The sequence below is a fragment of the Diadema antillarum genome, unplaced genomic scaffold, assembly GCF_040938485.1.
Source record: "Diadema antillarum isolate AM-2024a unplaced genomic scaffold, OU_Dant_1.0 seq00000177_RagTag, whole genome shotgun sequence".
Classification (NCBI taxonomy): domain Eukaryota; kingdom Metazoa; phylum Echinodermata; class Echinoidea; order Diadematoida; family Diadematidae; genus Diadema; species Diadema antillarum.
In genome coordinates, this window is record NW_027271244.1 from 1,068,201 (window position 1) to 1,081,465 (window position 13,265).

General features: G+C 38.3%; 1 protein-coding gene across 1 annotated transcript in view; it reads left to right on the forward strand.

The window, feature by feature from the left end:
- The first annotated feature begins 5,992 nt into the window (after positions 1-5,992).
- Positions 5,993-13,265, forward strand: part of LOC139728402 (probable ATP-dependent RNA helicase DDX27) — a 67,293-nt gene continuing 60,020 nt past the window's right edge. Inside the window, exons 1-3 of the mRNA XM_071639341.1 lie at positions 5,993-6,094; positions 11,983-12,183; positions 12,877-13,114. Of these exons, the coding sequence (XP_071495442.1) occupies positions 6,008-6,094; positions 11,983-12,183; positions 12,877-13,114 (526 nt within the window). The 5' untranslated portion in view covers positions 5,993-6,007. The remainder of the gene's footprint in view (positions 6,095-11,982; positions 12,184-12,876; positions 13,115-13,265) is intronic.

Genomic DNA, 13,265 nt, shown 5'->3' on the forward strand with positions numbered 1-13,265 from the left:
ATCAACCATGTGAACGAGCACGAATTTGAAACCTGGAATATCCAGTTCTCTTTTGGTCACAATGTGTATGCACTGCCTAATATAGTGTCAGTGGGAATCAGTGGGAATGCTGGAGGATGATCGTTCCAATCCTCGTGGGATTCATCTAAGAGTACATTAAATAATTCATTTAAGAGTACATTATATATCTATTGTTGTGTGAAAATCATTTGCTTTAGAACGGTCTCATATTCAAGTAATGTGCACGTCATGATTGTATTTACATGTTGTTCTGCTTCTAGAGATGTGCTATCATTATTGTATTATTCTGTGCTTCAAGAGACGTGCAGTCAGTATTGTAGTCACACATTCTTTACTTCAAGAGAATGTGCCATCATCATTGTAATCATGCATCTTCTGCTTCGAGAGGATGTACCACCATCATTGTATCCATATCTTCTTTTCTGCTTCCAGAGATGTGCCATCATCATTGTACTCACACGAGTCATGTTGTGCTTCTAGAGATGTGCAATCAGCATTGCAATCACACATTCTTTTCTTCAAGAGAATGTGCCACCATCATTGTTCAATTCAATTCAATTCAATTCATTTATTTTCATTCTTCTTCTTTTTTTCTTTTTCAACAAAAACATAACACAAGATAGATCAAGTTTTACATCATAAACAAAGAACATTTGTCTTAATTGATAAACGGTATCAATAAACATAGGAGCGCATACTTGCAAAAAAAAAAATACAAAGTCATGCTTCAGTTGAAAAAAAAAGAAGAAAGAATAGAGAGGTCCACTAAAAAGCAAAGCATTGTTAGGCTCTGTGTTATTACAATTTCTTCAAGAAAATGTACCATCACCATTGCAATCACGCATTCTCTACTTCAGGAGAATGTGCTGCGATCACTGCAATCACACACACACACACACACACACACACACACACACACACACACACACACACATACACACACACACACACACACACACACACACATACACACACACACACACACACACACACACACACACAACACCTCCAAGGGCACACACACGCACATAGAGTAGTTCATACAGTTCAGTTCAGTTTCATTTATTTTCCATACGTCATCCAACAAAAAGTACAACAAAGTACAAGGTATTAATATGCATTACATCATCACATTATTTGATCAGTTTGAAAAAGAATATTCACACCGCAATTATATAAATATTCTGCTGCAAGAGCTCGTGCCATCATCATTGTATTCACACAGACTATTCTTCAAGAAAATGTGACTTTTTCGATCTGCATCAAGAGAATGAGCCCTCATTATTTTTTCTCTTTATGTCAAGGGAATGTGTCATCATCATTGTCTTCGTTATATTTTCTGCTCTAAGAGAATATTTCATCATTATCATCAATTATGTCTCACTTTCTCTTCTTTAAGAGAATATGCCATCAATACTGTTATCACACATTCATTCCTTCAAGAGAATGTGTCATTACCTGATTTGTACTCACACTTTTTATACAAATAGAAGGAAACTGACCAGTATATTTCTGGTTATTTTCCCTCTATTTGTATTCATTACAATCACATAGCTGCATCACTTCGGTGATCCCTCGCATTTATCATTTCTATCTTTATTCGGATTTATGTGAGGTTGATAACAATATAGTTTCTGACCACATGAGCAATGAGAATAAGGGGTTTCACGGACAAACATCGTACGTGCTAAAGGGTTTCCATAGTTCATCAGTTTGTAAGGGCACAGATCTAGCAAGCCGGAGGTTTCGGGTTCGAATCCCCATTGAATTCCATTTTTTTTTTTTTGCTCATTTTTTCATCTATTATGATATAGATATGAAAGGTCAGTTTCTCTTTGATAATGAATCTGTTATGTTTTTCTCTATAGTTAAAGAAATGGTTTAGTTTTGGTTTAGATGCATGGAGAATTTCGATTTTAACTATTTAATTGTGAGGTCATTCAAAACCACCTATGAATAAGGAGCATACAATTCTAAGAGGCAATCAAAGTTTATTTGATGAAAATCGGTTTTGAAATGACTGAGAAGTCCAAAAACAAAGTAAAACAAAGTGGTCCTAATAAAAGGTGGGTTCCACTTTTTATCAGGACCACTTTGTTTCTAGATATATATCTCAACCATTCAAAACTGATTTTCGTAAGATAAACCTGTAATTCCTTTGGAATTATGAGTGGTTCCTAATGATCTTGCCAAAAGTTAAAAGCTAAATCCTTACCTCAACCAATATTTTACCATCCCTTTTACACTCTCTTGTTTCCAGTTTATTGAACATGTTGGGTATATTTCTAAACAACAAAGAAAAGAATTAAAGGAATGCATAGCAAAAGGTGTAATAGTGTCTCTTTTATTTTCCTGTATGGGAACTTTGAACTTGTTATCTTTTCCAACAGTCCCCCTTTACAGTCTGATGATCGTGATAACGATGGTTTACATGCTCCACTTCTGAAAAAAGGTCGTTTGTGAGAGAAGTCAAAATCAAGTTGTCACCATGTCAACGATATAACGACCTTTTCAACAACCAGTGGAAACCAACAGAGAAACAAACAAAGCAATCGACTGGAAAGGGAATTCGTGAAGATCGATAAACGAATTGACCAAATCTAATCTCCACTTGTACATTAGTTTACGTCTTCGGTAGCAGTCACGTAAGTAGGGGCAGCAAAAAAGAAAAAGAAAAAAAAAGTAACAGTTACAGCAACAGAATAATTTCCTCGTTCGGGGCTGCTTTAATTTGCTTCCATTTGCTGTCTATTTCTTCCACTGAGTATGTAATTATGTGTTTAACGATAATGAGGCTATCGAGATGACAATTACCCTGAACACATCCATAAACCTATAGGACTCGTAGGCGAAAAAGACACGCACATCTCTAATCTCACAATATTTATGATTATCTGTCACTACTATACAATCATTATTAAATGCGATCGTGACGTCAAAATCGCATTAACTTCCCTTGGAAGTCGTGCGCCCTTTATACGAGTTGATCGCTAGCAACACAGAGCAATAGCAGACATGATTGATAAACCGATTGGGCACTTGGATTTATAGAGGAAACATCAGCGGCGCCCTCTTTTACAAGCCTTGTTTTCCTCACTCTAAATGGATATCTTTACAATCCTCTAATAAGCGCATCTGAAAACAAAACAAAGCGAAGCTATAGCCCAGGTTAAACTCCCGGGGTCTGACTTTTCAACTTGCCTAACGCTTTCTGTGTCAGGGCCTTTGGACAGTGTGTACAACGCTATAATGGGCTTTTTCTCTACCAATCAGCACGCAAAGCACACAGAGGGTTAACCCTATAAAGCTCAAGGGGGGGGGGGGGCACATTGTGCCCCCTACCATATTTTCGTTTGCCACTCCTGCACCCTTTACCCGATTTCAACCAAATTTGGTGACTTTTCCTAAAATCTTATTGCGAACATTTTGATGTAAAATTTCGCTATGTCCGATATTGCTGGTTGCCATGGCAACCGTAAACTGACAACCATATTCGTCAGATTTTGCATGATTTTTTGTTCCAATTTCAGTATAAAAATAATATAATAATTGATGAAATGGGAGTTTTCTTGGCTGTAATTTGCTGAAGGACCAAATAATGAAGTGATTATGGTTGTGAATTACTCTAAAATGGTTTCCTTTATTTTTATATGACATAAGCATCAAACAATAGAGGTGTGTGTTAGGCCAGTTTCCAAATCCAAAACAGTCTTTTTTGTATCTTTCAGATCAGATTTAAGAAGAGCAATTTCGTTCACCACTGAATCAAGTTTGGAATTTACCTGTGTCGTGAACGGATGATGGCGAACATTTCCTTTATCTCCTTCATGAACGTGACCCTGGGGGTGCGATAGGGGCAGCAGTGGGCTGGTCGCTGATTTCCAGCAGAGACGCGTCACTTATAGTTGATGAAGTAGACGTGTTGGTATGATTGATATAAAATAAAAACATATATGCTGGGGATAAAGAAATACAAAGAAAAAAAACATGATTCTGGCATATTTCCTATGAATTTCTTTATATTTTGGTAAATAGCGCCCTCAGTGGATGACCTTGAGAAATTTCAAATGTTGGGTCATGTAGAGTATGAGCTGCTCTATCCATGTGCCAAATATGACGGTCATACATCATACAAGAAGTTATATCGGGGGCACAATGTGCCCCCCTCCCCTTGGGCCTGGAAGGGGTCAAAATAGCTTAGGCTTTTATAGGGTTAAACGATGTTTCAGTCATCACCATCACATACTGCATTGGTAGATAGGCCTACAGCTGACATTCTGATTCCTGAAAAAGAAAAACCCTCTTGAAATTTCTCGGCGTAATATAGCTTATATCATGCAGTATCGATCATAGAACACTGACTGCTTGCAGCAGGTAATTCAAAAATGAAATCAAGTTATCCACAATCCGAAGGTGTTTTTTAAAGTAGTTACACGTTTGTTTGTTTTTATTGAAGAACCTTATTTCATTTTTGGATAAACTGCTTACAGCATGCTGGTAAAATCATGTTCGTTAATTCGTAACTGAAATGAAATTATAATTCCGAAGGTTCTTTGGTACACATTTTTTTTTTTTTTTTTTTTTTTGGGGGGGGGAGGTGTTTTTGTTTATTTGTTTGTCTGTTTTTTATTAAAGAACCTTATTTCATTTTTGGTTTAACGAGCTTCCGATAAACAAACCTTGGGAATGACGAAACAAATAACAACTCGTTTTGGGATTGACGAACATCAGATACTACGTCTTCTTCTTCCAGTCTGGTACAGTCCCCCTCTGGCGTATTATCGTACCTTGTGCTTGTCAAGTGCTGGGTGTACAGTGTGCAGGTACACTGTAAAAACATCGGTGTTAGATTCAACACCACGGGTGTTAAATCTAACACCGATCAAACTTCAATAAAGGACCACACCGACAGGTGTTAAAAATGCACTGTGATGGTGTTGAAAAGTGTTCACCTGACACTTCGTGGTGTTAATTTGACACTGTACCTGGTGTTATTTTGACACTGTACTGGTGTTAATTCAAAAATGACACCACATGGTGTTGATTTGATATTTGCTGGTGTTAATATCAATGGTTTAACACCCGTCCAGCTTCAATAAGGGACCACACCAGCTGGTGTTACTTTGGTGTAAATTTATTTTCACATTTTTTTCAAAAATCTAGTATTTTAATGTAAAATTCTTGATCGTCTTGTTTAAATTAAAAATCAACAAGAAGTGCAGTTACTAAGAAACTCTTCAAAAAACAGTCTAAAATTTGGAAATGACACCCGTAGGTGTTAATTTAACACCATAAATGAGCACCGAAAATTTAACACCAGCTCGGTGTTCACTATTTAACACCGGACTTTTTGCAGTGTAAAAAATCCTCTACAAAAATTTCTATGTGCGGCTAAAAAACAAGATGAGAGCTCATCGGAGCTTTACAAGTTGCACCTCCTTCTTGAAGATCTCCAAGGAGGTGCAGCTAATGGTGGAAGGTCGGTAGGGAGTTTCACAGCCGAATAGCATCTGATTGATACAAGCGAGTTCTGGCAAATGGAACTTGAAGCTTATGTGGGTTTCCGCGTGTTGACGGTCCTGCGACTGGTATGAAGTAGGTGACTGGAAGATCTACCAGACAATTACATCATGTAGACTTGTAGTACAAACTACTAACTAGTACTAGTAAACGGCATTTGAATTGCGTGTTTCGGAATAACGGAATAACGAGCTTTATTTATGACTATTCTTCCATAGTGGCAACAGAAGAAATTTGAAAAGGTCCACAATAGGCTTTTTCTATATTTTGAACCCTTCCGTAAAATCCTGAATATTGCAATTGCATGGCCGGCGGAACAGGAGGGGGGGGGGGGGGGGGGGGCGGGGGGGGGGGGAGGATACATGTACAGTACCGTCGCACACGTGGTTACAGATATTCGACATGCACTGTGGATGTGTGTGCATTATGCAATTTAAACAGTAACGCCAGGCTGTTCGCGTGTAGCATGGCTCTCCCGTCTGGGTTAATCGGGACGATTGCAGATGACGAGGACATTGCCATTGACTCTGAAGACACTAGTAGTGATGAAGAGGTGAGTTCATACTCTTTTTTGTCGACACTGTGTTGTGATTTACAGTAAGGATATTTAGCCGGAGCGACTTACTTTTTACCGAACCGTCTCTTGATCTTGAATAGTCCCACGTGTTGATAATCGTGTATGTTGTCTTCCTCTACGTTAACTACACGCAGCGCTGTCGCACAGTGTCTGGTCAGGCTACCTCTACGTGTACCTATCACCCGTAAAAAAAAAAAAAAAAAGAACTCTTCGAACCTCTCTTCTGCCCCCTGGGTTTATTTCCGCTTGGTCTAATATCAGAGTGCCCATCCCGATGGGCGCTCTGCATCGGTTGATTAACACTCAATTTTTGAAGAAAAAAAACAGATAGGATTTTTTCTTCTTTTCATCATGGATAGTGAACATGTGTGTGTAACAAAAAAATCACCGTGCAAAGTTGCGACAATTTATACGTCAGATGTGAGATGAATAGAAGTGAATAGGGGGCCCATGAGGCGTTCCCCCCTGGGCCTCATGAGGCGTGGGGGCGGTCCTCATGAGGCGGGGCATGAGGCGGGGCAGGCCTCGTACGCGGGAGCGGTCCTCATGAGCGGGTTTCCCGGACTGATCTAGAAATCTAACTGTTAAGCTTTTCTGCACTAGGAATCTAGATCTAGGAGTAGCTTCTAGACGTTCTAGTCTAACGTTTTTAGAGAGACTCGGACTTGACTCACAGACTGTGTCTAACGTCTGCGTCTGTGGGTCAGAGCCCCTATCCTAGCCGCTAGACTAGACTCTAGTCTAACTAAGTTTATTTCTATGTCAAATCATGTTAAATGGAGATCTAGAGTAGAGTCTATAATAATGAACTTCTTTTATTTCAATTGTAATTTTGTTAAATACATCAGAATTTCAGAAAATCGAAAAGTAAATTGCTATGAATCCTGATATTGATAACCAACCAAAATCCTGTCAATGCAATCAGATTTTGGTTAGCCGATGTGCGTTCAATATCAATGCACGCTCAAGGCCTCTGCCTGGCTCTGAATAATGCACTGTGTGCCCACTGTGCCATAGAACTGTTGTTGGCACAAAGTTGCATTGGGGACGTTGCGGCACCTGTTTGTGATCGAATTCTGGCTAGTCAGCACATTCATTCAACCCCTGTTCATGTATTTAGTCACTGCATCGGCATGTACGAAGATTTTGCTTTTCTTTTGCATTTTTACTGATACCAGGATACTCTGCTACTCAGTGCTAGCACCTGTCTAAATATAGTATCAATAACCTCATGAATTTAAGTTAATCCGGATCTAAATTACCTTTACATACATGTAAGCAATGACATTAGTAATATACAATCAACATGTACATGTAGGAATGAGAGAGAACCCTGTTATTACACTGTGGATACCTTGCCTTGTGTTACACATAGGTATGCTAGTTTAGTTAAAAACAAAGAGACATTTGTTAAAAGACAAAAGGAAATTGAATATTACTTGGCTAAGAAGAACAATAAGCTCCCTAAGCATTTTAGAAAATGGAGATTCGGTTCATGATTATGTAGAAGCTAGTTTGTCTTCCTCTTAATGTCTTCTTTTGTATTGCCTTAAAACAAAATGTTTAATTTATATGTTTTGTGCAGTGCATTGTATGAATACAGTACCATGCCATCGTGATTTTCCAGTGCAGTGGGAGTAACATTATTGTTTTGGCCTCGACAAGTCCTACATTAGTTACAAATTCTGGGCCCATGAATTATTTTTTCTTTCCCCCTTGAGTCACTTGGGTCAGTGCGCGCTCGCTCTACAATTGAATGTTTGTTTGTGTTTGAATATGAATTCAGTGCTCGAGAAGTAGGGTTGGTTTAAAATGTGTGGTATTAGTGCATAGAATATGCGTTTCAGCACGTGGAGTGTGTCCTGATTTCATTGACCCTTGATGGATTGAAGTTTTGTTTTCCTTTTATTTTTAGATTGGGGCTGCCAGTACGGTGTCTGTTTGAAGAACCCCTTTTTGTGATAATATAGTTAGTCGTTTAAGTATATATATACATGTATGTGTAGTCTATTTACTGTGTCGGTGGCATGGTATATGTGTACCGGTATTGCTTATTCAATATTGGAGGTTATTTTCAATGTCTTGTCACTTTGTTCTTTCTTTTTGTGTTTTATTCATGAATATGTTTTTCTAATTATTGCAGATCATTTGTAAATAACTTGATTGTGTTAGTTATATGATTTGATTAGACATACAATTAAAAAAACAAACAAACAAAGAGACCTGTTCCTTGATGCTAAGTCCCTAGTACCCCTTTTATACTGGGGGTTAGCTCATTTCAGGTGCATACCTATTTAGTGGGGCAGATATGTGAAAAAGATGCTCACATCCGGCGGAAAGTATGAAATTTTGCATATAGGGGTATTTTTGGGCGCTGATTTCAAAAATTGCCGGATCCAAGAGATCTGGCCATGGGGTCGGCTGCCATTTTGAATTCCAATATGGCCGCCGTCAAAGATCCCTATCTTCAGTTCTGAATGACATAAGCCATTGGAATTTGATACATAAAAGCATGGTGATATGATGACTTCAATAAAAGACTTATTTGATATGTCTGACAAGCTGCACGGCAGCCAATTTGAATTTTATACAAAGTTGCCATGTTGGAGTGTTGAAAATCTCTATCTTGGGTTTGTAAATTAGGCTACCTGATTGAGCGCGCGTTTGTAACTGATTGAGTGCACGGTGCTGTATTTACATTGTGACGTCAGTGAAAGGTGCATTATGCTTCCTTTTTGCTGCACTTGTTAACATGCTCGTGAATGTTAGTTGTGGTGTTTGTCTTGGTAGCCACATTTGAATTCAAAATAGCAGGCATTGCGTTTGTCAGACACATCTTATGAGTTAATATTTTAACTCAGTAAAATTCGTGTTTACACCTAATTTCAGCGTCACTCACCACTTAGAAATCGAAATAGGGATTTTGAATATTTCGTCGAGGCGGCCATATTGGAATTCAAAATGGCGGCCATTTGATGTTTGTCAGACACTTTAAATCAATCTGTCATCAAATTCAATATGTCAAAACGCTCATATGTTCCAAATTTTGTGTGTGTGTGTGAGCGGCGAGATGAGGGAAAACAAGACAATACCGTTGGATTTCAACGGGTGCTGCTAACCCCTCCAAACTCAAGTTCTGTGATAAAAGCAATTACGTGGCGGGATAGACGAGAGGAGCACAAAGTTTTATTTCATCAATAAGAATGTGAAGAATGAATATGTTTTTCTAATTATTGCAAATCATTTGTAAATAATTTGATTGTGTTAGTTATATGATTTAATTAGACATACAATTAAAAAAACAAACAAACAAAGAGACCTGTTCCTTGATGCTAAGTCCCTAGTACCCCTTTTATACTGGGGGTTAGCTCATTTCAGGTGCATACCTATTTAGTGGGGCAGATATGTGAAAAAGGAAAATCAAATAAAAAAAATAATAAAAGCCCTCTGACCCGTGGATTTCCACGGTTGCTGCTAGTTTACAAGTATAATAGGCTGTTGGGTATGCAAACAATAGACGATGAATGCACGCAATTTACATACCACCTCATGTATTTAGTAGGAGTGGGTACATACATACAAGGCATGATGCGCGCGAAACTACGGTCGCTGTGTACACAAGTGTCAGAGTGTGCGATGAACCGATTTGAAAAGCGCGGGGCGAAGCTCCCAATAATCGAGACTTTCGGAACATCGCAAATGTCATTACCCAGTGTGTTTCTGCTGAAAATTGTCCCTCCACGTGCATCGACCACCTCAAAAGGTGGACGACAGAGCACCTCGCATCACCGTGCATCGGCCACTACTTGATCTGTTTCTACTGAGGAAAAATTTGAGGTGTCACCGCGCATCACCGTGTACCACCGTGAATCACCTCGCATCACCTCGAATTTTCATCGCTCAATAGAAAGATGCTCATAGAGATAAGGGAGCAGGAACCCCCTATCAGCTCCCATACTGTCTGCTCTGTTAGCATGGGAAACTGTATGTGTGAATGGTGCCTCATTTCAGTGAAATTGTTCAATATTTCCCTTGAACGGATTCCTCCTCATTCTGCATGCAGCATGGGAAGATAACCACCTACAAACTTGGGAGGGGGACCTTCACCTCAGAGAGGAAAGAAGTGGAGAGGCGTAGGACAGGGAGTTACTATCTAACTATCTAGCTTATGAAAAACTTAAACAAATGGGACTTTAAATTCACCCTTAATTGAATAAAAGTTGCCAAGGTTAGAGAGCAGTGAGGTGTTAGAATTTGTGGTGCATTACTGCTACCTGAGAGAGCAAAGAAACGAGTGGGAAGGGGTATGCCCCTCCCACAGGTTAGAGCTTTACCATTTTTAAAGGAATGGTATAATATTCGTTGAGATGAGGATTGAGCTTTAAACTTTTTGTGAAATTATAAGAAACCACTTATGGAATGTTACAGAGCATACAGGTCCAAGAGGAATTCAAAGTTTAATTGATGAAAATTGAAAATCGGTTTTGAAATGGCTGAGATATCCAAAAGCGAGGGAAAAAAAACATGATCCTAATAAAAGATGGGTCCCACCATTTTATTAGGATCTTTTTGTTTTGGATATCTCAGCCATTTCGAAACCAATATTCATAGAATAAACTTTGAATCTCTCATGGAATTACATGCTCTTTCATATTTCATAATAGGTTTCTCAATATCTTACTAAAAAGTTGGAAACCTGAAGCCCAGTCTGAACCAAAAACTGTACAATCCCTTTAAGCTGTAAATTGTGCATTCTGGTGCATACTAAATGTGATATATTGGCATACTCTGACTTACGTGAATAAGAAAAAAAAAGGATTGTCTTGAAATATGATGTAACGTTTGGAAATTTATATTGTCGCTGCCATGCCTTTTTTTTTTTTGAGAGGAGGGGGGTGGTATTTTATGAGGTGTAAATATTCCTTAATTTGACATTGATTCATCGTGGTTGATAATAAATTTGCAAATTTGTTCTTTTTACATTATTTATTGCTCTCATTATAGTTAAAAAATGATTATCAATTATGTGATTTTGTATCAGCTAGTTGAAAAACAAAAATGCAGAAATAAACTTACCTGAAACTGAATTATAGCAAATAGTGTGCTGTTTTGTAATCATGTAAAACTTATGCAATCAAAGGCTGGTACTAGTCTATGAACCCATATGATATCATGTGTAGTTCACCTGTTTGATATCATATGTTGGTATTCAGCATACAGTTTTACATTGTAAATAAAAGAAGCATAAAGTTCGTATATAAGTCAATCATTTTTAGGTAAATAATTTAGCACACCTGTTATCTTCAATTGATTGAGGGGTATATTACAAGATGTTTTTTTTTTATATCAGCCTATGAAATGTAGTTTTGTCTTTTTTCATCTCACGTTGCAAAGCACAATTTGAACAAAAATAATCAATAGAAGTTCTTCAACAAAATGTAAATTTCCTTTGGATGTCATAAGCATCATGAATAAATTTGCATACAGATAGACATTGATGCACAATTGTTATGTCAGTGAATTTATGATTGATTTTTCCTTATTAATATTTGACCACCCAATCAAGGTAAGAATTTTAGCACATCAATCTGGCTTTTCTTCTGCATAATGATTAGGTGATATCGTCAAAGTAACTGTTGTTTGCTCTGAAACAATTTTCCCCTCTTTGAGTTACAGTATTTTGTATGCATATTTTTATTCTGAATGTCACATCTATAAATACTTGTGGACAGTAATCAGCAGTTCTTGAGAGATGAGCTATCTGTTGCATTTTACGCTAGTGAAAACTGCAGGATGCCTTGATTAAAGCAATTTGCAAAGGATTATCAAATGGCATATATTATCTTCATTTCACTGAACTTTAGGCCATTAAACCAAAGAAGCTTGCCACTAAGAAGAGAATAAAGAAGGGAGGGGATGACTTCTCCAAGGATTTTGAGTTTGCCAACACCCTGTCCGATGATGATGATCCGTGGTCATCCGACCTCGTTTCTGCTGCATCCTCACAGCGAGTTGTAACGTCACTGGAGCAGAAGATTGCCAAGATTCGTCGGGAGAGGAAAAAGGTATGCCAGAAAATCTCTTGTTGGCTGTTACTGGACTGAAATGTTTGTTCCTTGAAAAGCATGTAAAATTCAGCATTTTCTCTTTTTTTTTTCTTGTGTTAAGTTTTAAAGGGTTCTGTAGTAAACAATCAGCTAGATTTGTATGTTTCCGTTTTCCACCTTCTTTGATTTGCTGTTGTTGTTGTTGTTGTTGTTATTGTTAATAGTTATGGATGCTATGAAAATGGTTTAACTAGGCAAATTCTCCTGGTGCTTCCATGACTAAGTTTGAACAGATGAGTCCCAAGAGTGAGGTTGAAATGCAGGGAAAAAGAGGGTACTTTTTCCTGTTTTTGTTGCAGTTATTTAACTGCCATTTTGTTTTTTCAAATGGAAGAGATTTTTTAGATTTCTTATGACAGTAATTCAGTCAGAGATCCCTTGTGTACTTCTGCGCATCTTGACTTCAAATTTAAATCCCCCCCCCCTAAAACTGTGTTTTTCTGATCTGACAAATTCTAGGAAGGCTTTGTGATATAAAGTGGGACAGTTGTCATCAGACTACAAAAAAAATGTGGAAAATTTACCATTCAAATATCTAGGGAATTTTACGTTGGATGACTTTGTGGAACTTTTAAGATGGCGAGTCGCTCACCGTCTGAAAAGTCATGCAAGATGTATAGCAAGCTTCTGATTGTTTCATCTTCATCCCAGAAAGAGGCAAAGGAGATAGAGAGGGAAAATGGTGAGCAAGCAGATGCTGATGTGGTTAAAAAACATGGCAAAGATGAGAAGAGGATGGACAACTCAGAGGATGAGGATGAGGAGGAAGAAGACGAGAGGGAGGAGGAGGAGGAGGAAGATAATGTCCAAAGTTTTGATGACTTCTCCAGGTGGGACAAAGTGAAAGTCAACCCCAAGAGCGAGAAGAGGCTCAAAAGGAAACAGAAAGGTAGGTGGTGCTACAGAGCTACCAAGTCTCACGCATTCTGCGTGGGACTCAAGCATTTAGGGGCCATCTCACGATCTCACGCATGGCACCCATTTTTCTCACGCATCGGGCGAAGTCTGCAACTTGGGCCTATAATAAGGAGCATAACTCA